General features: G+C 43.0%; 1 protein-coding gene across 2 annotated transcripts; it reads right to left on the reverse strand.

Annotated features, from left to right (window-relative positions):
* Positions 1-315: 315 nt before the first annotated feature.
* On the reverse strand, positions 316-25,305 carry RPRD1B (regulation of nuclear pre-mRNA domain containing 1B). Of its 2 annotated transcripts, XM_042048632.1 has the most exons (8): positions 25,036-25,305; positions 23,399-23,528; positions 22,213-22,346; positions 16,037-16,149; positions 14,134-14,260; positions 12,906-13,081; positions 4,146-4,201; positions 316-2,797 (listed from the first exon to the last, which is right to left on the reverse strand). In XM_042048632.1, exons 1-7 carry the CDS (start codon positions 25,184-25,186, stop codon positions 4,169-4,171), a joined length of 864 nt encoding a protein of 287 aa, XP_041904566.1. In that variant the 5' UTR covers positions 25,187-25,305; the 3' UTR covers positions 316-2,797; positions 4,146-4,168. The 2 variants fall into 2 exon arrangements, with proteins under 2 accessions (XP_041904566.1, XP_041904556.1); XM_042048622.1 differs by lacking the exon at positions 4,146-4,201 and having other exon boundaries at positions 25,036-25,303.
* Between the last annotated feature and the right edge of the window lie 88 nt (positions 25,306-25,393).

The raw sequence follows: 25,393 nt of genomic DNA on the forward strand, positions 1-25,393 counted from the left end.
ACCTCCAGAATTAACTCCCAGGGCAACGTGAAGACCCCCAAGCTCAGAGGCTTCAATCACACTGACCCTGCTCGAACAGCAACTCCTGCTGCACATGCAGGGAGGCACCTTCCTCCCATTCCAGGTTTGGCTTTTATTTGTTTTTTTCCCAGAGTAACAACTGACACATCCTACAGAAATCCCACATTTCCACTCTGCATAAAAAACTGACACAAGGATCTCCCCAAGTCACTGCCTGGGCTTCAGAGGGGTAAAAAACCCAAACAAAACCCTCAGGGTGCTGGAGCACTGAGGAAAGAAGCAAGGACACTACTGTTCAATGACACCCTCTTTATTCAAAAATAGATATCTATGAGACATTTCAGAATATACTGCTGTCAAATGGCAGCCTATATGTCTAAATTAATTCCTAAGTCAATTAATATACAGATTTAAGCTTTTGTTAAAAAAGACACACTGTGGGGAAATCTGTTTAACCTTCAGAAAATCTCACCCAGTTCACCAGATGCCCTTTGCCCAAAAAGTAAAACAAATAAAATTAAAAACCACAAGACTTCATTTAAATTAAGCAAAATAAAACACACACATGTATTCGGAAAAAAAAAAATCAAAACATTTCAATTAAAAAATAATAAAAAAAAAAGACAACTTTCTCACAGATCTGCCCAAAACACAAACGTGAGATGCCAACACATTTGTCTACATCAGTTTTTGACAGGTTTTGTCCTATAATGGATACACATTCAATCACTGCTCAAAGTAACTTGGTTTAAACAGCCACGGGGTAACTCTGTGAGCTGAATCATGATGGAAAAGAGTCTTTTGGTTTGGGTTCTTGAAGTTTGGTGGGTTTTTTTTTTGTTGTTTGTTTGTTTTTCATTTTTGGCAAAAGCAGAGAGAATGTACAGTGCTTAATCTAAAGTGTGGACCATAAAAGGCTGCACAGTCAAAGTGACTCAAGGAACGGACAGTTCTGCCACTGGAAAAATTCCTGTAAACTAAAGAGAAAAAAAACATTTGTTGGCTGGGCAGTGAGGGTGCAAGGAGCATTAAAAAAGGACAAAAGGAAGTGTCAGTAGGAAAAGGATGTGAGCTTCTGAACAACTGAATGATCAAAAGATGCTGTGTTGTTGTTTGCTGTAACTGAATGCTGACCGGGCTACAGAACAGCCTGCAAAATAAATTAATGTGGAGCAGAATGAGCTTTGCATTCCTGCATTTTCTTCTCCTGGCTCTGACACCAGCTCAAGACCACAGGGAGGCACAGAGAGAGCATCTCAGCTCACTGCAGCCTCTGTGTTACAAAACCTGTGTTACCAGATCAAGTGTCTCCAGAAACAGAACCTGTTCTATAGTGAGAAGTGCTAAATTTAAACAGAACTGTATCCAGATTGGAATGGTTCAGTGACCAGAGTCCAGCTTGTCACACCTAACACACAAACTGAAATGTAACTACACCCCTGGCAGCTAAAACACTAGCCAGCAACATAATGGAATTAAGAGCTTTTTAAATTTACCTTTTTTGTTTTTTACACTTTTCCTGATTATAAAAATCAACTCACAATCTGTGACACAAAATTAAGTACATCCTTCTAATATCTACATGCATGGACAGGGTACATGTGCATACAGGATATATGCATATATATGGGTCTATTTTCTATATAAATAAATATTTATACCACATTTAACTTCTGCGCATCAGACAACTTCACTAAAGCTATGGAGAGAGTTTACATCATTGTATTTTCAATGTAACCATCCTGAGAGCAGACCTAACAGTGCCTGTCACAGGGACACCAGCAGCTGTCATACACATTTCCAGCCTCTCAGGTCATTAAATCAAAGCTTCCATCACCACCTAGTTTCATATAATGAAGAGGAAAAATGTGGTATAAATCTAAGGTAGCTAGAACAAAATTTACTTCCACTCCCACTTAGGTAACATCCAGTTCTGCTTTGCTCAGCACAGTGTAACTTATGAGTCTACCTCTAATTCACAAAGAAAAGCTGCTTTTTTTTATTGCCTGTGACTTCAATTTACATCCATGCCAAATGGGAACTACCTTCACATCAGTATGAGGAACTGCAGGTTTAGGAAAACCTTTCCCTGTACCATTGCTGAGCAGATGTCTTCCCCTGACGCTGCCGTGGCACAGGACTCGCATGCACACACATCCCTACGAGGCCCACGAGCCACTCCACTGCTCCCAGAGATGGGGCCCAGAAACCCAACTAAAACAGATGAGTCTTATTCAGAAATAATACAATATTTGTACAGAGGGAAGATGCTGCATGGTCAATCTTCCTCTGGAAGCTTCCCAGGTATGTGTGTACATGATTTGTGATCTTTGTGGGGGTAACAAGTGCTAAGAGCAAACAGCAACTAAAGAGTATGGGAAAAGATGAGAGAAGTTTGCCTAAACGGACCACCCCCACTCCCTTTAGAGCTCACAAAACTCACTCCTCTTCCTCCCCTCACGTGAGCCAGTGTACACAGAGAGGGTGAGTACGAGCAGCCAAGAGGTTCAAAGCAGGGTCTGCAAGTTCCTTCCTACTGCAGATCTTGGAAGACTGGACTTCCAGCCAACACCAGAGTCTTCTTACTTCTGCTGGTAATAATGAAAACTGGGGCACAGGGTTTGTTCTAGTCTGTTGAAAACAGGTCCCCAGCAGATGGCAGAGGTGCCAGACCTCCTGTGACATTGGGCAGCAGTGACAGGTCTGGAAGGCTCTGGATGTGGGATTTCAGCTCCTTGCGCACTTGGGTTACCCGAGCAAGCTTCTGTTTATATTCCTGAGGGAAAGAGACAAGAGAACACAGATTAAGCACAGGTTAATTAACAGTGCTGTTAGTTAAGCCAGGAGTATCTTCCAGGTGAGGACTCACAGAAGGTGGCCAGGCCCTGGTACCCTGAGCAACTGCTGGCACGACTGCAGACCCTGCCATCTGCCCCAAATTCACAGCCTGCCCATAGGCTCTGGCATCCCTAAATTAATAACCCTGCCCTGCCTTACTAATTTTACATGTAACATGTCCCCAAACCAGCCCACACCGGGGGCTGATAGAGCATTTGAGAGAAGTGTCACTGCAGAGTTGCTTTATCCTTGTGTTCTTCCCCAAATACTGACTCCCAGCTGCTGCCAGAGTGTTCCTCTGACACCCCTCCACTGCCAGAAGCCACAGGCTGAGGCACACGACAGGTATTACTATGCTGCCAAAATGCTCACTGCTTTCAAACTTGATCAATTTTGAACACTTAATTAACCCAATTTTCCCTTTCAACTCATTAAATCAAACCCAAGTTTTGGTTGCCAAACAGGGCCTCCTTTATGAGCTCACATTACAATCCCAGCAGCTGTGCCATGAGACTGGCATGGCAGGGACACCATGGAAACACGTGTAGGATCACTGAATGTAAACCAGGGAAAGGCACATCCACACTGGATACAGACACTAAAATCTTCAGGATTTTATTACAGATGGAAAAAAAGAGCAAGTTAAAAATCTCTGAAAAGGAAACTTGCAAGTGGTTTTTCCACTAATGAGGTCTGGATTGAGTAGCAGAAGTGCAGTAAGAAATCCCTAACCATGTGCAGAAATTCCCCCAGGTCTCAAGAGACACCAGTGACTTGTGTTCATAACAAGGAGAGAGAGGAGGAGTTTGGACCCTGAAAATGGAAGAAAGAACTGTACCTTGGTCAATTTCTGTTGAGAGGCCACTTAAGAGGAGCCCAACATACATCCAAGTTATCCAATACAGAAGATAATTAAAGACTGTTTCTGTAATTTTCAAAGTTTTGTGATTCTATACATTCATGTAACAGTCACAGAAGACAGCAACAGAAGGAATAAAACTCCAGTAGGACATAATTTCTTTTGGAATGTGCCAGCCTTTACTCAACTACATGTGGCCTACTTTTCATGGCACCTTCAGAATGCAGGAAACAATAAGCTTAAGGAAAACACCATACACAGAACAGACTGCCACACAGCCAGCTAGAATATCAATTTACTTTTCATTTCTTAATTATTTGGCAAAGAGAACAGAAGTTTATATCTCTGAAGATCAAATGAAACTAGGCACATGTTTAATCAAAACATCTTTCTGAAGAGTTTACAACTTTAATCCAGACTTTCTAACCTTCTCAGTGATGGAAATTCTCTTCACCTTCTCCAAACATCAAAGCACAGCAGTTCCTGTGGGGTTACAAGCAAGGAGTTTACACTCTCTGTGTTTCATTATTTTGAATTAGAACAGTGAGAGCAGCTGTCAATTGCAACAACTCCCGATACCCCTGCAACGGCTATGTAAGTGTATCCCATGAATTTCCTGCCAGCACCAAGTAGGAATGTCTTTTAACAGCCTATTTCAAACTTAAATCCTTTATGAGGCCCAGTGAGTAAATATAACCAAATACTTCCGTTAACATACACAGGATACACAGTGAAATATACAAGTCCAAACAAAGCCCTCCCAGCTCCATGAACTGCAGGGTGCTGTTCTCATGCCTAGAGAACAGTAACAGAAAAAAAAAAAAAAAACACCTCAAGGTGCACACATTAATTTTGTGAGGAGTTGTCTTGTTTTAATGAAAGACAGAGAATCAGGACCAAAATAAGAATGCACCCACATCTCTAGTCACACTCTTTGGGGAATTCTTAAAGAGGGAAACAAGACGAGAAAGTCACGAGATGAAGACAGAACGAAAACAAACACCCCAGATTCTTTAGCATTAATAGAGAACAGCAGCAGATAAAGAGGGATGCCATGGAGGCACAGCATTCTGACACCTGGGATTCTTCTCCAAAAGAACATGGGAGCCAACCCTGGGGAAAGGGAGGGGCAGAGTCCAGAGTGCTCAGCTCAGGCCTGGCACATCCCCAGTGCTGGAGGCAGGAGACAGCAGCACACCAGCTCCTGCACACACAGCAGAGACAGCAGGAACATCTATCGTGCTGCTGTACTCCAAATGCTGGCAGAGGGAAGGTGGAAGAGGCTGGACTTGAAGAACCACAGAAGACAATCTTAAAAAATATTTTAAAATCCATAATTCAGGCCATTGTCAGGGAGTGATGGATATCGAGCCAGGAAAGAACAGGCAGTGCTTCCTCCTCAAGAATGCCAAACTGTCAAGAGTGAGTATCAGCAGGTGTTTCTTTTTTCTGTAGTAATTCCTGCTAAAGACAGGAACAAAAAAAAAAAAAAAGGGCAAGGCAGCTAGCAAATCCTCCAGATCTGATAAATGGGCAGTGAAGATGAAAAGAAGTTGAAAATTCCAGGCATAAGCCAAGAAAATACCTCAAATATGGCTTGAATTGCCAAGATCCACACAAAACAATTACGGGTTTATGGATCCACATAAAACAATTATGTAAAAACAGGTAAAACCTCCATGGAAAGACTCATGTCCTGCCATTTTCAGGGCAAAACTGACAGGGCTACCAGGATCCACCACTTCTCATGGACAGTCAGGACTGGAATGTGATGGCTTTTGAGCTGAAGATGATTTGCGTGACCATTACACTTACATTAGATGCAAACAACATTCCTTCCCCAAAGGAGCTACTAAGGGGAGGGAGAATCTTGCCAATGCCTTGCCTGACAGTCCAGTTCTCGTAAAACACACTGACAAATGAAGTACCACCAAGATGTGTCCAAACCACACTGCTGTTGGCAAACACACAGACTTAGGAACAATTCCTCTGCATATTAACAGCACCAACCTGCTTCCAGATTCACAATTAACAGCTTCAAGTGTTTAGGAAAATACTGCTCTTAGCATGTCCTTATTTTCAGGGATACTCTACACTGACAGCTACACAGAACACTGAGTTATCAGGAATATGCTCCCAATTTGAAGAGAGACTTTTGTATGCATATGATGACAAAAAATAAAAATCAAGTCACCGTGAGAACCATATTCCTTCCAATTCTAAGTAATTCCACCTTACTAATAAGTAAATGCAAGCATTATCTAGTCAACACCAAAGGCCTAAATCCTACCTGTTAAAAAACAAACTGAAAAAATAAGAGAGAAAAAATTCTCACAAGGAAAAGGCAGCAACAGCCCCCAAACCATTAAAAACTGGCTCAGAAAAACATCGCTAAATTCAGGAATGGAAACTAAGGGAGTAACACAGAAACCAAGATTTCCTAGAATAGACGAATACTTGCTGGACAGATTGGATACACACCACAGCATGATAGAAAACTGTCTGCTCCATGCTTAACCCTCTCCATCCCTCTGGGCCTGACATGCTGTGCTGACTCCTGGCAGAGCTGTCAAGGAGTGGAGAGACCATGAGCCAGAGCTGGGACAGGCAATGCTGGCTGCTCCCCTCAAGAAAACACAGCAGCAGAGACATGGAACCCCCTTCCAGCTTGAGGGCTTCGCTTTTTCCACAAGTTCTGGACATATTCTGCAACATGGGACTCTGGAAAGCAGGTTTTATGGGAAACCATGTTCTTCATGTAGCCCATGACGTGCTTGGAAACTGCACCTTGCAGATTTTTCCACAAGGTCCTTCCATTCCATAAAACTGAAGAACAAAAAGTGCAGTTAAAAGAAGCTGCTGCTTTCTGAGGCCTTTGTTTGTACTCTGTGTTGAGCTAATTGCCTCACTGCTCAGTAGGCTTATATTAAGATTAATAGTATTTGGATGCTATTTGCTTTTTTAGACAAAATAACGAGATTTCTGCTGTAAGCAGGAGTTTCAGGATGATACACAAAAAACTGGCACTGTGCCACATGGATGCTCTTGCTAATCAACATTCCCTTTCAGTGCGTGGCGTTCTACATCCTCAGTGGCCAAGAGAATTAGATACTCAGTCCTTGAAACAAATGCAAAATCAGAATTAACCACCACTGAATGAATCTGACAGAGTGTTTCATTCCAAAGCAGCCTTGCTTGAACATTACAGAACTGACTGTAATCAACATGACAGGAAATTCATCCTGAGCACTGCTGCGTGGCCTGGTTCACCTTGTCACGTTCCACAGCACAGATTTCATCTATTTTGGCTCAGAGTGCGCACTGGACACGTCCTCTCCTGCTCAGGGTCGAGCAGGAACATGCTGTAAGTCATCACAGCAATTGCATCTACTGAAAAAACATCTAGCTAAGCATTAATGAGAATTTGGAAAGTGAATAGGAAGAGCAGCTGGTCAGGCGCAGTTTTGATATGTCGCAGCTTGAGCCAGCTTGTAGGAAAGCAAAAGACCACAAGTCAGGGGGAAAATGCATCAGAGGCTCAGCAGAAATTTGCAGAGTACATTGTGAAATGAAAGGTCTGACAGCCATGTGATTATATGTTCAGGTAAAACCTCTATTTAAAAACATTAGACATACCACAGTACTGCAGCAGGCTGATTAGGTATTCCTTAGCTTCTGTTCCTTGCCACTTAACCTATGTAAAGTACTACTAAAACATAGTCACTAGAAAAAGAACAGGAAGAAAAACTTCCGCCATTCCACAAGTTCATTGCATCAGGACCACCTCAACAGCAAAGTGAGACTAAATGCCAGGGTGAAGCCAGGTTTCCTCATTCTGTGACAGCACTAAACCAGCAAATCTGAGGTTTTTATCAGAAAGATGCAGTCCAGGAATCAGAGCTTGAATGATGCATTTCCTTATAGAGTCTTCAGCTCATTTTCAGACCTTAAATTTGTTCAGTCTTGCTCTTTTAAATTTGACAAGGCTTCTTTCTTCTGCAGCATCGTTCATCACACTTCAGCAGAGATGGTGTTTCTGCTCTTGGCAGAATTACACACCCTCAAACTGTAACTCATTTCCTTGCTCTCCTCTTTGCTTAGGACAACAGGAAAGGCAGCAGTAGAGACCTCCACAAAGCATTTCTCCAGCAGCTGGGAATGCCTCAACCTCTGCAAAGTTCAAAAGCTCTCAGAAAAAGCCCGGGCTGCTGCCACTGTATGATGGACACAAATCCTCATTTCATTTGCCAAATACCCTTCCAGAAATAAACATTGAGGGGGGTGCATTTGATGTTCACGACAAAAATCAACATCTAGGGCACAAGCCAACAGCTACATATTCACCTCTCCAAATATCTTAATGCTTTTATAGCTAAGCAAGAGCGTGGTCATACACTCATTCACTTCAGTAAAATGCATAAAAACATTGTATGTTAACACTGTAAGATTTCTATTTGCTTTTATTGTTTAGTATTATTCTGCTATAATTATAGCACTACTATAGTTATAAATACCTACAAGGACCTACAAAGTGAAGGAACTTTGCATCACACAAAGAAACACAGCTGTTGCCTCGAGCCATACATGGCCCGACAGACCCACATTCCCTGTGGTTGTCAGCTCATCACATCCCTGAACAGCAGCCTGTGCTCTTGTCCCACATCCAGAGGCACCAATGGCTCACACCTGGCAGTCACCAGCTTGGTCCTACAGACCCAGGTCTGGCACTGTGTCCAGGTGCTCCAGTTCAGGATCTCCCTGCCTGGGTCGCAGACCTGACCCCACTCTGGTTCCCACAGCTGCTCCTGCTACTTCACGCATGTAAAATACTGACAATTTTGTTTCCTGGCAGGAACCCTAAAACTTCATCTCCTGTTTCACTGTCTAAACCACTGAAATGAATATACCACACAACCCAAGAATTCCTGTCTGAGGTAAGCAGCAGCCACAAAGCCGTGCCAACAGTGACACGCTACAGAGACCCAGGCAGTGGAAGCGCCACAGCAATAAATTGCCTATTAACCCACTGAACTAAATTGTATTTCAAGAAAATGTCTAGTGCTGGGCAGTCCAGAAAATCTCAAGCGAGAATGCACTTCATCCCTCAGAGATGCATTATCAAAGAGGGTTTGCAAATTTGTGTGGGCACGGCATTAACACCTTATTAAAGGTGCCTTGAAGCCATGAATATTAAAACCCACAAACATCTAAAAACCCCCAGAGCTCTCAGCAGGACTCTAAGTGACAATTTTTCAGCTACAGCCAAGAGTCAGAACATTTCCCCTAAACTGGATCTAAAATACAGTATGTTCTTTAGATTTATAGCTGCAGACATGTAAGCACACACTTACTTGAGTGCATACACCCCCTCCATACACACTGCCCTACATACATGTCCTGCCTATGCTGCAGCATGTTCCTCATGCCACCTTTCACCAACACAGCTACAGAAGGTACGTGGAAGAAATGCCTTCACCAGCTGCAAATCAAACCAAAGATTCTGAATGCACAATCTTTTCTCTATTTTTTCTGCCTCTTCTCCCCATCAGATTAAAAGTAACTCTCCCTCCACTCACTCCAGGTTTTCTATGGTCAGTAGTTATTTCAGGTACCCATGAAGCTTCTACACAATTTGCCATTTCCTTGCACTACCTTTCCTTGGTTCTTCCGGTCTCATTTATTTATCTGACTTCATTTTACAGCTGCCTGGTACACCAGCACAGGATGTTCTCCCCACTACATTTCAGTTTTACACTAACTAATTCCCTGTTTTTTTTCTCCTTGCCTGCCATGCATTCCAGAAGAGTGCTCTGACTTCAAAAAACAATTCTCCTTGAAGTTCTGCAGGCTCAGGTGCTGGAGGACAAAAAACCTCCCCAGCTGATTGCGCTCTGTAATCGTAATGGGGCAGCAATGGCCAAAAATAACACAAATCAGGAAACTTCCATTGGAAGTTCAATACTAATGTGAGATACAAGGACACCTCATCTCATTCTTATAGAAACAACAGTTCCTGGTTCTACGCCCATTTGAAAGTGGATTTTATTTCCTGTCATCTGCTATTGTGAATGTCCAGGCCACCTCTGATCTATCCCAGCCATGGAAGATCAAACAGCAGCTGCAGTATCAAGCTCACAATTGCTGAGCAAGATGAAGCACCATTTCAAAAGAAATTCAGTGTTCAGATGTTGAATGACAGTATCCCCCATACCTTTCAGGAAGTTAAACTGAGGAATACCTACCTTCGAAAAGATATGCCTTGTTCTAGGCTATTTAGTATCAGTTTGGGGCCAGCTGATTTTACTGACTGATAGAATTAAAGAAAATCTACCTCCTTAAGTGCTCTTAGACTACAATGAAAACACCACAATACCACTCCCAGGATAATGGAATCCTAATTATTACACTTTGATTTTTTTTCCATTGCTACCCTAAAACCAGAGTCTGACCATATGTTATGATCTTCAGGCTCTGTGCCAGCTTTCTCCCTTCAAATCACCAGTGCTTCTTTGCCCCTCACTGTTTCAATCCTCACTCATGCCAGCTGTATGCATGCTGATGTGTAATTCCTTTCCAAAGCCACCTTCCTCAGCAGTGTCCCTCAGTTAAACAGCCTTACTGCAACTGATGACAAGAGCTTTGTCACAGGGGTTTGACATGCAGAGCATTAGCCCACAAGACACAAACACACTGAGTTTATGTATGTTTTGACAATTTGCTGTTTCATGAGGGACAGCATTAACAGGATTAGTAAACAACTGCAGGTCTTTAGACCACAAAAGCTTCTTTTCAAAAAGACACACATTAGCTACTTTCATTGCTATCACAGTGAAAGACTTTGCAAGCAAATAAAATACTAAAAAAATCCAGAGTAATTTCCAAATTAGGTATTTCCATCTCTTAAAATATAGCCCTGACTTATTACTGCCAGAAGCCCCTCTCCCCAACCAACAGCTTTGGCCAGATGAGGATGGTGAGGCAAACAATCCATCTTCTATCCAAACACACCCTCTCATCTAAGTCAGGAAACTTACAGTACAAGAGGAAAAACTCATAAGACCAAAGATTCCGGAAAAGATACCTCAAGAGAGCAAAGCCTACAATGAGTAGATATGTAAAATTAGATTGTTTTAACTCATTTTCTCATTTCAGACCTTGCCTGATTGCTACAAGTTTCAGATCCTTCTAGTAAAATGCTTATTAGCACTACAAAGAAAAATCCAGGCTTATCAATACTGTGAGAACATCAAAGACTCACACAAAACTGATAAGCAGATCGGGCCGCCTTATCTGTAACCAGCATCTTCCACTGTTTATTAACCCTCTACAAGGGCAGAACAATGGAACGCTGTAATCAGGCAACATCCCTCACTGAGGTTTGAGAGCTGACACGAATATCAATTGTGCCTCATGTTCACTGTTGGAGTGGCATTTCCTGCAACTCTGTTTAGACTGCTACAGCACTGAGGCCACCTTGTCTGGCAGAATGACAAAGACGCCAACCTAAATAGGTATTTAATAAGATCCTAATATTTAAATAAGATCATTCTTTATTTTCTAATGTAATGAAGAACTGTGTTTATACCTGACAGTGAGCACGCAGCCTGTCCCATTGCCATCAGCAGGATTACTACCATTAACAAAGCAGCTCAGCCAGCAAAACACTTAATCTTCAGGATTACATTTCTGCCTCCGCCAGAGTTACAATTTTGAAGTAACATTCCTTATCACAAGGATATTTTCCAAACAAAAAACCTCCATGATTGTCACAACATTTCAGCTAATGCATTAAAAATTTTAATTTCATGTTGTCATTATGGATTTCTCAGTTTCACAGTCTCAAACTGACTCAAAAATTATGAATTGTTCTGGGCCTTTTAAAACATTATTGTGCAGCATTTTGCTACCTATTTACTGCCTTTCTTAAAAGCAAACAGCAGTATGGCTGTCATTTATGTATTTTTTGACATACACATAGGTGTCCTTCTTTAAGCAAGGAAAAACCCCAAAACCTGACCCAAGACTTCCACAGAAAATAAATCAGTTGCCAAACAAGATTTGGTTTCATGGCATCATCTGTGTCCATGTCTGAAAATGTTTTTTCTGACTCACTCATAAGACTGATGCTATGTTTGAAGAAATTCAGTCACAAGACACTGAGAAACTCCAACATAAACACACTGCAAAGAAAACACTCAAAATTAATTTATCTGAGAACAATGTTGCCGAGCTGTCAAAGTACGAGGTTTGCCATAAGAGTAAACAGAGACTGCAATTGCTGCAGCACAGTCTCCTTCCAGGAGATTTTGTCCTCCACATCCCCTCCCACCCCACCTCACAGCAGCTGCTCATCACCAGCACCTCGGTGCAGAGAAACCCTTAATGTGCCGCCAAGGGGCAGTTTAGCAGATGGCAGAGTGACATACAACCACAGCCATTAATTAAACTCCTCGCTAGTGCCACAACGTGCTGCCGAAAGAACTTCCAGGGAGAAGGCACATTTCGGATAAACAGCTGTGAACAGCTGGCTGCAAAACCTCGAGCAAGGGGGCTCAGCTCAGCCCCAGGTTGCTTCAGGGTCCTGCCCTCCCTGTTCGAAGGAGCTGCACAGGAAACACAAGTTACTGTCTTTCACTACCAGTCCCATTTACACTCCACCACAGAAACTGTGGCTAAGTGGCTGTTAAAGGATGGAGAGCAGAAGATCTGGCTTAAACTGCTTCCCCTAATCAAGCAGGGGCTCAGGAGGCAGAGGAAGAACACCTAACCATCAGGAAAAGAAACAAAAAACCAAGCAATATAGAAAAACCCAGCCAATTATGGCAAAAGGAAGGTTGATTCTTTGAAAAGGGGGATGTCATACCAAAATAGGCTACGTGTTAGGTAAGACTATTTTTCTTTAAGAAGTATAGAGCTCTGGGCCTTCCAGGTGCATGGAAACATCTAGACTGAACATCAGAATAGATCTGCACTCTTCAGATATGACACCGCTTTCTTACCCGTTTTACTCCAAGTGTAAAGACAAGCAGAACCTAGATAACCTAGAACCAAACGTAAAGGTAACACCTGGAATCGTGTAAAGACAACACCTAGAGTCATCTCCCTCAGGAGAAACCCACAGATTAGGAGTCCAGGGGTAGCATTTGGTGAGCCAACTGTTTTGCCAGCCCCGGTAACAGGCACTCACCTCCAGCTTCTTCTCCTTCTCCGTGAGCACATCCTTCTGGTTCTGGGTGTACTCGATGAGCATCCGCGCCAGCTGGCGCCGGTCCTCCAGCTCGGCCGCCAGCCGCCCGTTGTACTCGGCCAGCAGCAGACACGCCTCGTCCACTGTCTTCGACAGGCGCTCCGCAGCCTCTTTGTCTGCATGCAAAGGGTTGGGTGATTTAGAGGACAAAGTTTAAAACTTCCAGTTGATGACAGAAGGGCTGCAATTCATGAGCCGCAGGCACAGTAACATCTTGTTCGTAAATACACTTCTGGCTTGACAGGAAAATAAGGGCTGTTATCACAGGGGTATAGAGGAAATAGGACATACACCCTTTGTGGGCTGTATTTTAGACACTGACATAACTGACTGCATTTAATCCTTGAAGAGATGTCAGTGAAAGGGGGGATATAAATCTATGAATAGTAAGCCTCTATCAACAGGTTGGAAGTATCCTCAGGTAAACAAATCAATTGGTTTCTACATTTAATCACAGTGTGCACTTGTTAATTCCTCTTATATATGAGTAATTTCAAATGCATTGACACAAACCTAGGAACTGCACATAGTCCAGCTGGACACTGTAAGATTATAAAGAACCGAATAAGTGATAGTTCATAATGAGTTCTAAATTAAAACTACCTCCAGGATCAAGAGTCAAATCAGTTCAACTTCTAAATGCTTCTATTCTAAAATTACTTTTCAAATGCAATTGCAAAAGTTAATTCAAACAAAGACTGACAGATTAATGGGGGTAGCAATTTGCTTTTCCTACAGCAATCAAGGAGTATGTGTGTACTCAGCAGTCTGGCAGAACTCAAAAATATAGCAATCAAGAACTCTGTGTGTACTCAGCACAGTCTGATAAAACTTCAGGACATCTTAACAGCTGAGGTGTTCAAAAGCAAACACATCCACTTGAGAACTCTGACCCAATTTCCTTTATATTCTTGCAAAATGCTGCTGATGCTCTCAAAGTACAAAAGCCTCAGTCCAAGCCAAAAAAATGGAAGCAGCTATATAAGTTTAATCTTCAGTATTACTTCACAGGATTGCTATCTGTTAATTACCCCAGAACTACAAAGCAAGGACACAAAAGCAGGAATTCACTCCACGATACATTGGGATTATTAAAAAAAAAAAACCCCACACTTTGATTTCTAAGTTATTCTTTGGACCCACATTCATTCATCTTCCAGTCTCATACCTGTAATTTTCTCCAGTAATGAAACATCTTGAACTTCCTGAGGCAGGGAAGCAATTTTTTGCCGCACTGTTGCATCTCCTGACGCTGCGTTTTCCAAGTCTTGTAGGGCTTTGATCAAATCCTCAGTCTACAAGAAGTAAGCCAACAGTAAAACCAGGTAACCTTAATCACATCCATTTCCCAGGGATGTGGCCACTGCAGAGGAGCTCACCCACCTCTGGAAAGGCACCATTTGGGGAATATTTTCTTCAAGTAATTTTTAAACCGAACACAGGGAGCATTCACTGAGTTACACTATCCCAGTGTTTAGTTCCTCCTGCATAATTACAGCAGGGTCATCCTTTGTAAGACTCTGCAGTGGGAAACTTCTCAGTCCAATTAAGAGAAGTGACCACTTGAGACATAGCTGAGAAGGACATGACCACACTAGTCTGAGAGAACTACCAGCCCTGTGTGCTGCCTCCAGCTGGGACTGAATCTTCCACCCAAGCATCCCTGACCGTCTCTTCGCCTCCCTGGAGTGTACAGGCACCTTTTTGTTCTGTTCCAAAGCTGCATTCTGACAGAGCAAAAATACCCAACACCGAATTTCCATCAGTCCAAACAAAACATGATTTCCATCATGACAAGGTTTAGAATTCTGCAATTTGTTACTGACCATAAACTCCAATGATGCTCTTCCTATAAGGCAAACTTTATAATGTCCTGATTTTGCAAAGCCATGGCTGTCATCACCCAGCTCCCTGCAAGCACAAAGCTTTCTGCAACTGGTGTCCCCTCAGCCCATCTCTCAGCTGGCTTTAGAGCACTGAGGAAAGACATGTCAGTTTGAATTAATTCACTCAAAAGGCATCCAAACTTTAAAAGGACATGGATGAGGACGGCTCTAGGAGGACCATCCCTGACATGTTATATTTCCTCCTTGCTCAAAAAACTTTAAACAGAGAAACTCCCTGAACAGGAAGAACAAAGTGTTGCTTTTTTGTTTTAAAAAACAGTACAGGAGGTTTTTGAAACAGAACATGAAGCCCATAAACACAATCACTGATTTTTAAACCACAGTTCAATAGTTTGAAAACTAATGAAAACATAAACTTTAAATAAATATTTTCTTAATCTGAAAAACAAAGGTCCATTTATATTTACTACTTCCTTGCAAACTGCAAATTATTTCCAACAGTAACAATGTTTATAATCAAGAGAAACCATAAGCTGCAAGGCATCTGGGGGTAAAAAAAACAACAAGATTTTCACTTATTTCCTTGACAACTGTTATTTATTTTTATTTTTTAATGTTTACAGTTTACCAGATGGATGGTGTAATTTTTTATCCTCTTCAAATAGACTCTGGGTTAACATATGTTCATTTTGTAGCCTCAAATGGCCACAGTGATTTTCTATTTCACTCCAACTATTTCCACACCAGTAACATGGAGCCTCTAAAGTCTCCAGTACTGGTTTTCCTACCAGTTCCATACAAACATAGCAGATGTTGTGCTTTTTAATAACTTATGGCAAGAGATGGCCTACAAAAGAAAACTGTGTATTAACCGTGTCACAGCTTCTAGAGGTTACACACTGATCTTAAAAAGAATTTAAAATAGGCCTGGTCTTCTAGCAGTCCTTTGAGATTCTTTCCTGGCTGCACTACTCAGACCTTGGATTAGACTACCTTGGAATACCTCTGGAATTGCTCAGAAGTGACACACTATTGCAGCATGAAAAAGGAATCTGTCGCATTTCACGTGGACTTCTCAACCCCAAACTGCATCTCACCACTAAACCCATTTCACTTGTTGTCAGCTCCACCTTGTGGCTGTGACACAGGGGAGGCGGCCGTGACACAGAGGAGGTGGCCACGTGGCTTCCAGAGCTCCTCCCACGCTCAACCCATCCAACATACCAGCAGTGGCCCAGCACTGGGGTCTTGGGGTGAGTAGCTCCCAGGGTAATCGTCATCCTCCTCCTCTTGTATTTGCTGGAAAGTTCGCTTAAGAGACTTCTTCTCCTCTGCAACTGGAGATAGAAACAATTCATTTGGATGCCAGATCTGCCCACCTTAACTATCTCTACTTCAAAGAATTACACCAGATGGATACTCTGATGATTAAGCCCTCTAGGGGACGACCACAGCTGGACTTTAATGTTGGCATCATATTCCAAACACTCAAATGCAAAACAGTAACAAAAGGTTGATTTTGTCCCCACATGGCTCTCTGTACATGCCAGCCTGAGGATACACGAGCAGTGTGCACTTCATACATGTTTGTGTCTCCTACAATGAAAGTAGGAAAGGCAAATAAATGTGCTATTTGTCAATAAATGACAGATGTCAACCCTGCTCAGATACTCTGGCTAGCACTGAGCATACAGGTGAGGATTTCTACCAGTAGAAATGAAGCACTGATGTGAAGGTACACAAGGACAGAAGAATTTCAGGTTATCTTTCTGCATCAACTATCTGCTCACTGTGGTCTCACAACCAACAAAGTAATTGCTGCTTATTCAACCTTCCTCTCTTTAACAAAATAAGGGCTTCAGGACAGCTCTGTGAAACTACAACTCCAAGATGTGACAGGAACAACAACAATGGGCAGAGCATGAAATGATCTCCAAGGAGGTAACCTGCAACACTGCAGAAACAGGGATGTCATAAACCAAGACAGCATTGGTTAAATAAACCTCAGCATGGCAAACATTAGCTTGAAAGGGAAGAGACAGTTTATTTAAATGAGTCAGAAGTCTTAATGAAGCCTTTGATCCAGCCACAGAACCTTCAAAAAAAGGTAGATCATTTTTCAGACTTGCCACCAAAAATAATAAGACCCAGGGTAATTTGTAAGAAATCTTTGGACAGTCTTAAGAACATCTATTCAATGGAATCAAGTCTTGCCAAGATAATCATGGAGTTCAAGAACAGACTCTGTATATACTTGGATTCACAGGAAAATCCAAGATCACTCAATTTAAAACAAAACCAGACTGTCCCATTCAATTTAAAACAAAACCAGATTTTCAAACAGAAAGGTCTGTCCTTAAATGCAGAGTTTTGCCTGCCTTGTCAGGTGGGACATATGAAAAACTTCATTCTAATGGAGAGAAATCAGAGGAGCTGTTACATTCTGCTTGTTGCAGGAAGAGCTGAACGACCTTCCCAAGGCAGACACAAGTACGTCTGTCAGAGTCACTCAACGGAAGGCAAAGCAGCACAGAAAATTACCCTAAACCAAAGGAATTGTTGATGTTTGCTAGAACAAAGCTACCTAGGCTAGGAAAAGGACAGTTTAATTATTGTATGTATTCAACTGACATGAGTGCTTGACAATCTCACTGACAAGTCAGTGAGGCACCAGATCAACAAGGAAAAGAGCTGCTGTCCACTGAGGTCTGCAAAAAACATGAGTTGGGCTGAACAGGAGATGAGCAGATGATACAGTGGCCAAGGAGAGCATTTAAAATTACCCAGCCCAACACAACGGGCCATCAGTATTTATCACTTGTATGTACTTATCATAAAGTAATTAACCAACAGAGGATAAACATGAGCCAACCAACAGAAGACTGCATGACCACAGCGATCACACAAGTGAAAATTAAAATGAGAGCTGGGATTCAAATTGCTGAAGAGTTATTCCTGCTGTGTTGCCAACTGGTCTACCACAAGACACAGCATTACACTTGCTCACCACTCTGACACAGAGGATTCAGAATTCATTGAATATTCCATCTGAACAAGGCCAAGTGATTCTGACTGGAACCAGTCTGGAATATGTAGTGCCGAGGACCTGCAAACCTAAGCACCAGTCACTGGAGAATCCTAGAAACACTCTCAATTTCATCAAAATAGAAGAAACCCCTATGCTTCTTTGCAAGCCCAAGAGCATATGGAACAAAAGGATGCCTGAAAGAGAACAGAAGCACAGCACAGATTATAACACACCTTGCTTGGGTAACTTACAAAATATGCCAGCCAGGAGTAATTTAACCATCACAGTCTACACTAGCAGAAAAGTGTGTCAAATCCAGCCAGAGAAGGGGAAAACAAGCACTGAGAGCATCCAGAACTCATCAGAATGTAATGCATAACCAAAAGAATCAAGATATCCTTGTAGAATACAGACAGCTTCTTCCACAAAAATCAAGATCCCACCTCAACATGGACATAAAGAAGACAGAGAAACCCCAATGAAGTCAGCTCTCCTGCTTTGCTGTGCTCTTCACAGCTCAGAAACTGAACTACTCCCAAAAAGCATCCAAAGGGCAAACCACTCCCCATTTCTCAAAAACAACAGACAACTGCTCTCCTAACAGCCTTGCAGTGACACTCCAGGCTGTTGTTACCTTGCTGTTGCAGAGTCCACATAGACCTGCGAAAGTATTTCTGCAGCAACTTTTATGCTTCAAACCATCTCCAGTGGCTTGAGGAAGGTTACAGTGCCAAAGGCCTTGCTGACAGCTATGAGCTTTTCCTGTCAGCTGGCCACCTTGAGGGATCTTCTCATCTCAGGTGCTCACTTTTTTGTTCTCAGATCTTGATACCTGTTTTCAGAGGTAAACAGGCTTCTAATGATCCAGCACGCCCTCCAACCCCTTCTCTCTTTGGGGGTAGATTACTTGTGGTTGCTGAAGTTCTCATTACAATATTACAATAAATAACAATCTCTTTTGTTGGCAGCCTCTCCGAGGGTGAGCATAACTGGAGCTGAGCTGCTCCAAAACTATACCTAGTCCTGCATCCAGGTGTTTTTATTTCAGTTACCCTCAGAAGCCTCCCTGCCTGCTCTCCTCTCTGTTCTTCTCCATATTATAATACAGGTCTGACTTTCTGTGCCAGAATTTGCAACATAAACACAATGAGAGCAGTTGGGAAGCAGCTCAGTTCTGTGTTAAGAGTGACACACTCCTACATCACAGCACACTCAAGGACCTTCTTCAACTGCCTATTACAAAGGCAACAAAAAGAAAACACATCAGCTATATCGGTTGTATTGCCTGAAGGGTTTCACATCAAACCTTTAAGACCTAGTTTTTCCAGTCTTTGAGAGAAATGGGTGGTTTTTCTCTTCCCTATTGCTTGTGAAAAGAAACATTCTACTCAAAATGAGATTAATAAGAAATCAAATGCAAGCTTAACGAATATATTTAGAGATAAAACAATATATCAATATTCAAAAGCTCATTTCCATACATATGCATATCTCCTTAAGGAATTCGGAAGACTAAAATCTGGTAGTCAGCTGCACCACTGAGCAGTCAAACCAGGGAATACAAAGCTTAGTAAGGGCTAGTTCTCTTACCCCTCTGCCTCTCTGAGAGGAAATCAGCTCTGCTCCACAGCAGGAACTCAGCATGTGCAGACAACTGAATTGCTGTGCATTACCCAAGGCCTTGCTACTCACAAAACAAGAAAAACTGTACCATTGAAGCACTCACTGATGAGCTTTAAAGACATATTTCCTCACTGACACAGGACTCCGCTGCACTTTGGCAAGTCTCACAACTCTAAGTGGTGCTCTCAAGACAAGCAGAGCCATCCTGCTCAGAGAGAAGCACCCACCAGCCCGAATTTAAGACACTGCAGTAGGAAGGATAACAGAGAACTACCTGCACTGACCTGTTGCCATACCTTGGGCTGAAGAAAAGAATAGTTGTTTTCACAGCAGCAGGTGTTATCAACAGCACCAGGTGCTCTTAAGGAGCACCAACATTTTAACAGCACAGCTTGCACCAATCTACAGACACTGACATTGCCTATTTCTCAGCTGTGTCTACCGTGGGTACCCTCAAACCCAGAAAGCCAGAACGGGTTTGGAGGAGCACTGGACTACGGTTTTCCACATTTACAACAACTGTTCTATCTGTAAACCAGGACACCTTAATATCCATCTTGATTATGTTCACCTGTTTGAAAATGGAATACAGTAACCCACCAGAAACTCCAACACCAATTTATCTCAGAAATACATAAAACCCCCAGGTGAAACTAGCCCTTACCATCAAGAAGCTAATTTGCACACACACCAGTCAAAACAAGGAGAAAACTCACAGGATAACTCTGCTGAATTTTTCTATTTTTTTTACCTTAAAAATCTCAATTTCTTTTTGACCATGAATTGACAAGGCAGCAACATTCACACTCATGAAAAGGCCTGAACTTCCCTTCAAATAAAATATACTACATTAATATCTCTAATTACCCAGACAAAAACTAAGTTTCTTGCCAAGGGAAGTTGTGCACACAGCAGTTCTTGAAGGGTTTGTACTCCTTCACTCTGCTTCCCACAGATCAAGGTCTGTTACTCGTAGGAAGCCTCATTTTGTACAAACGTTTTTAAGTTGAGAAGACAATAGCAGCAGAAGTGGTTGATACCATCAGCCAAAAGGAAAGGACACTAAGCAACAGCTGATTGCCAACTGGCCAGGAAATAACACATGGTATCAACTGCCAATGCCTTTAGATTCAAAGTTAAACACTTGTGAAACACTTAACCCAGGTATATTAAATTAACAGTTTCAAATCCTCAGTTAATTGGGTCAGGATTATCAGGAGTGTAAATTCTGGCCTTTGATGACACACAGGTGCCTCACTCATTGCACCCAGACAAGAGGAACACCAATAGGAGCCAGTTCATGAAGAGACTGTTCACCTTCACCCCTCAAAGCACAGACTCCCCTCTGCCTCCATACAGATGGGACAACCCCTTTGATCAGGGCAGTTAGTTCACAACATTTGGGGAAAAAAATTACAAAAGTCACCTTCCAAAAGTTATACCTCAATCAAGGGCAGGTGGAAGGGCTCTGGTGTGAGCTGCTAAAGCACCCATCCAGCAGTTCTGCCCAAAGCACTGTGTGAAAAAACACAAAGCTACAGCCAGAGACGTCTTCACATACAGGTCTCATTTATGCTGACATCTTCATATTAATTCTACATTAAATACCAACTCATTCAGACCTTGTTTTCACCACCTAAGAATGGCACAAGAGCCCTTTACTAATGAGCAAACCAACTCTCTCACACCATTGCACCTCTGTGGGGAATAGAAAAAAATATGACCAGAGCAGCAATGTCATTCCAGCTCATTCAAAGACACCAACACTTCATAGAATCATAGAATGGCTTAGTGGAAGGGATCTTGAAGGCCATCTCATTCCAACTCCCCTGCCATGGGCAGGGACACCTGCCACAAGACCAGCTTGCTCAGGGTCCCATACAACCTGGACTTGAACACTTCCAGGAATGGAGAATCTACTCCCTTCAGCTGCAAGGCGGACAAATATTCCCTTAACCAGAACACTCTTGATTTTTAATGACCCTCACCTTCCACAGTTTAGGCATCCCACTGCTCCCCTCTTTTCACTGGAGCACTAAAACACCTGCAAGTGCCATAGAAGAGGCAAGATCTGCCAAAGCAGTAAATCAAAGCACAGTAAATACAAGCTTATGCTCAATTTCTCATGTCTCATGCAGTAATAGGGTTATACCTGTGATGGCCCAGTGATATTAAATGATGCAAAGTTAAGAGTTTTCCCCAAATGACATCAGCTGGTGCAAGAAAAAAAAGAGACCAGACAAGCTTCTGGGCATATATTCCAGGTTTCAATTATTCAAAACTCTTTACTGCATCGTAATAAAATACAGTAACTATGGAAAACAAAACAATTAATATGAGGATGAAAGCACTAACAGTAGTGAATAAGACGTTCTAATAACCCAGCTGAGCAGTCTCAGAGACGCAGAGTGGGACACTTGACTAGAGATGGACACAACAGTTGCCTGCATGACTGACTTGCCATCACCCCAAAAGGCAGCCCTGGAGCATTCTGCCTGCATGAGCAGCACCAGACATCATGTCCAGTTAAGCTCACTGCCAGCCACAAGGCACAAGACAGCCCACCTGCAAACCAGAACCATGGGTTTAACGAAAATCAGACTTCTCAACACAGTCCTGAAGAATCTCCATAAACAGCTCTGGCAACAACTCAACTAAACAAGCCCAGAGCTGAACTCCTCGCAGTATTTCCAGTGAAACATGCACCAATTTAAAAACAAAACACGCATGACCAGCAATATGCATTTACCTTTTGTTTGGGGGCTGTTGGAGTCTTCCATAGACAGTTTGAGCTGCTGTATGAACTCGCTGCCATACACACTCCTCTCCTGCCAGATGTTCAGCAATCGTTCCAAGGGCTTCTTGCAGCCCTCGTCTGCTTCTCTGTTCAAAGATATGGGAAATCATTATCGTTCAGCTGATCAACACTCCTTATGTTTTCAGAGAGCATCTTCCAAACTGGCAGCTGCACCCATTACAATATGTGAACATTTGGAGAGAATCTTGCTCATATTGTCTGAGACAAAACACACTTGTAGCCAATTTTCCCCTTTATTTGACCTAAAGATTGCCTGGAAGTGCCTCACATTCCCACCTCAGAGTAAGGGCAGGAAAAGCTGTAAAATAAGAAACTTGCTATCATTCAGAATTTCCAATAAGAGTTTATAAAACGCCCTGAAGCTGACAAGTTTACAACTCAGAGTATTAACTTTAAACAGTTATTTCAGTCAATAACATCCCAATTAAAAGCAGGTTGATTGGATCATTAGGCACTTAAATGCACTCAGAGTGTGCACTGACAGTCAGACAGCCCTCCAGAACAGACAACAAGCACCCAGAGCATTAATGTTGTTTAGCTGAGATAACAGGAATTATTATGCCATTTAGAGACAGCCTTAACTAAACAACAGCACATCTTTGATAAGGTGGTGGCTGCATCACTTCTTCCCTTTTATGTACGAAATTCCTCCTTCCTCCAGCAAGGATATTACTGATAGATCAAGCAACACACAAAGAAACTGCTCAAACCAGGAAGCTGGTGAGAATCCAGTGACCCAAAACATCAGCTCTTTTAAATTCTCTTGACAATGGGGCAGAGCCATTCATTATGTGCCTTTAATAAACGTACCCAACTGTTCAATTCCTGTGCCCATAAACAGATCTGCCAGATCTTTAGGTAACAATTGAAATAAAGTCCACAGGAGCTGCACACAGAGAACAAACACGTGAAGCTGTGAAGGGCTGGTTCTCACACAAAGTTGCCCATTTACACTGAACAGTCCCTAAGCAAAAAGCAGTCAGGATCCAATCCCTACTACAGAGAGGGTACAAGCACCCTCTAGACTTAAAAACCAACAAAATCCAATTGAATTAAGCTTTGAATAACAAGAATGAAAATTCCTAGAGAGGAAAGCTGAAGAAATACAGTAACATACCTGGCAACGTGAGAAAATGCATCCACAAGAACAGATTCAAATTCCCTGGTAAATTCAGGACCTTTCCTCTTACTGTTCTGGATGACATCGTTTGCTAAATATAGGAAAGTAAGTTTCCTACTCGATTTTGCTGAGAAAGGGGGAAAAAAAAGAAAAGAAGAAAGGGGAAAAAATAAAAAAGCAGCGTTTGCATTTATTTTTCACTTCTTTCACCTGGAACATTAACAGGGCTTTCAAAATTGTTTATAGCTTTGCAGTCTAAAGACAAAGGTCAAAGCATTTCCATGTTACCAAAGCAAATCAGGGGCTTTCAAGTCAAGTAGTTCTCAATGTCCTCACTTCTGCTCTTTTTTAATTAATTCATAAAACAAACATGAGTTTAATGCTTTTTGTGCACAGTGACACCTCAACACTAAAAAACCAATAAATTTTAAACACTATTAAAACAAGCTGTTCTAACCCACCAGCAAATTACTAAAACAATTGGGGGGGGGGTATATTAATTAACTTCAGGAAAAATACTTGAATAAAACCATGTAACTCAGAACTGAGTGAAACTGTAGGAGAAAGCTATTGCAGAGACTCAAAAATTTTCCAAACAATGTTCCTAACATCAAATTTCTTCCATACACCTTAACTTTTCCTATTTTGACACCACCAGTTTCTACTTCAATATGGCCAGAATCAGGGGGGTTTTCTGCTCCCCAGAGCAAAACAACCACGAACACACAGAAGGCAGAAAACAAAGGGGCTCATTTCCACAACAGGGCAAACCCAGATCTTCCAAAAACTCATAAATAAACTATAAATGGCAAAAGCTAGCAAACACATAGGAGATATCCCAGCTGCTCCGAGGGGCTCACAGTGCTGGTGCCCGCAGTGGGAATGGTGACACTGGCTGCTTTCAGAGCTGCACCTGGGGACAGAGCATCCACACAGAATCCTGGAATGGTTTGGGCTGGAAGGGACCTTAAAGATCACCTCGTTCGTACCCCCTGCCATCGGCAGGAACACCTTCGACTAGACACTGATAGTCTCCCTTGACTTCAGGATGAAGCCATGTGGGAAATTACCTTTAGTTAATCTGCAAGACAAACAAGCGCAAACTGTTCCTGGATAAGAGCATCGAGGAGTTTTACAGACTTGTACAACTACTTTTTTTTTGCTTATCGTCTCTCACTAATTCTATAATGGGTGAGTTGTACGAATCCAAACCCAGAATTTAAAAACGGAGCCAAACAACCAGAGCACTTCCAAGTTCCCCTGAGCACACCCAGGGGGACGTAATTCGTACATCTCTTGTTCTACACCCAAACTGCCGCCCAGAGCTGAGCATCCTCCCCCTCTCAAGCCACACTTGGCTGTGCGTCCCTTCTCTGCCTTCCCAAAAACGCCGCCTGTATCACCGGAATACACCTCTCACACGTGGTATCCCCCCCAAAGTTTAGTAAACAACAACAGCAGGGAAACAGCGCTCAGGCTCCCATAAACTCCCGGGGCACCAACTTCTCCCGCTGCTCCACAAGGAGGAACCGGCAGCTCACCGGCAGCTCACCGGCAGCTCCGCGGGTGGCCCCGGTACCCTCTAGGGACAGGGGCTGCCGGAGCGGCCCCCGCCGGACAAACCCCCCGCGCACCTTTGCGGAGCTCCCGGTGCCACACGGCGACGATGGGCCCCGCGTGCTTGCGGTGGTGGATGAGCCACAGCGAGAGCGTCTGCACGCTCTGCTGGGAGTTGCTCAGCTCCGACAGCTTCTTCTCCAGCGCCGACTCCGAGAAGGAGGACATGGGGCCGGGGCTGCTCCGCCCGCGGAGGGGGCGCGGCGCGGCCTCACCGACAACAACCCGCCGGGGCCGCCGCCACAAGATGGCCGCCCGCGCCCTGACCCCGCCGTGGGGCGAGGGGCGGCATCGTACGGAGCGCCGGAGGGAGCCAGGGCTCACGGCAGGCGGGAACAGCGCATGCGCAACCATCACCGGCGCCTGCGCACTGCG

The sequence above is a fragment of the Corvus kubaryi genome, unplaced genomic scaffold (genome assembly GCF_017639235.1).
Source record: "Corvus kubaryi isolate FWS band 111438036 unplaced genomic scaffold, C.kubaryi_AGA036_p1.0 134, whole genome shotgun sequence".
NCBI classification, from domain to species: Eukaryota; Metazoa; Chordata; class Aves; order Passeriformes; family Corvidae; genus Corvus; species Corvus kubaryi.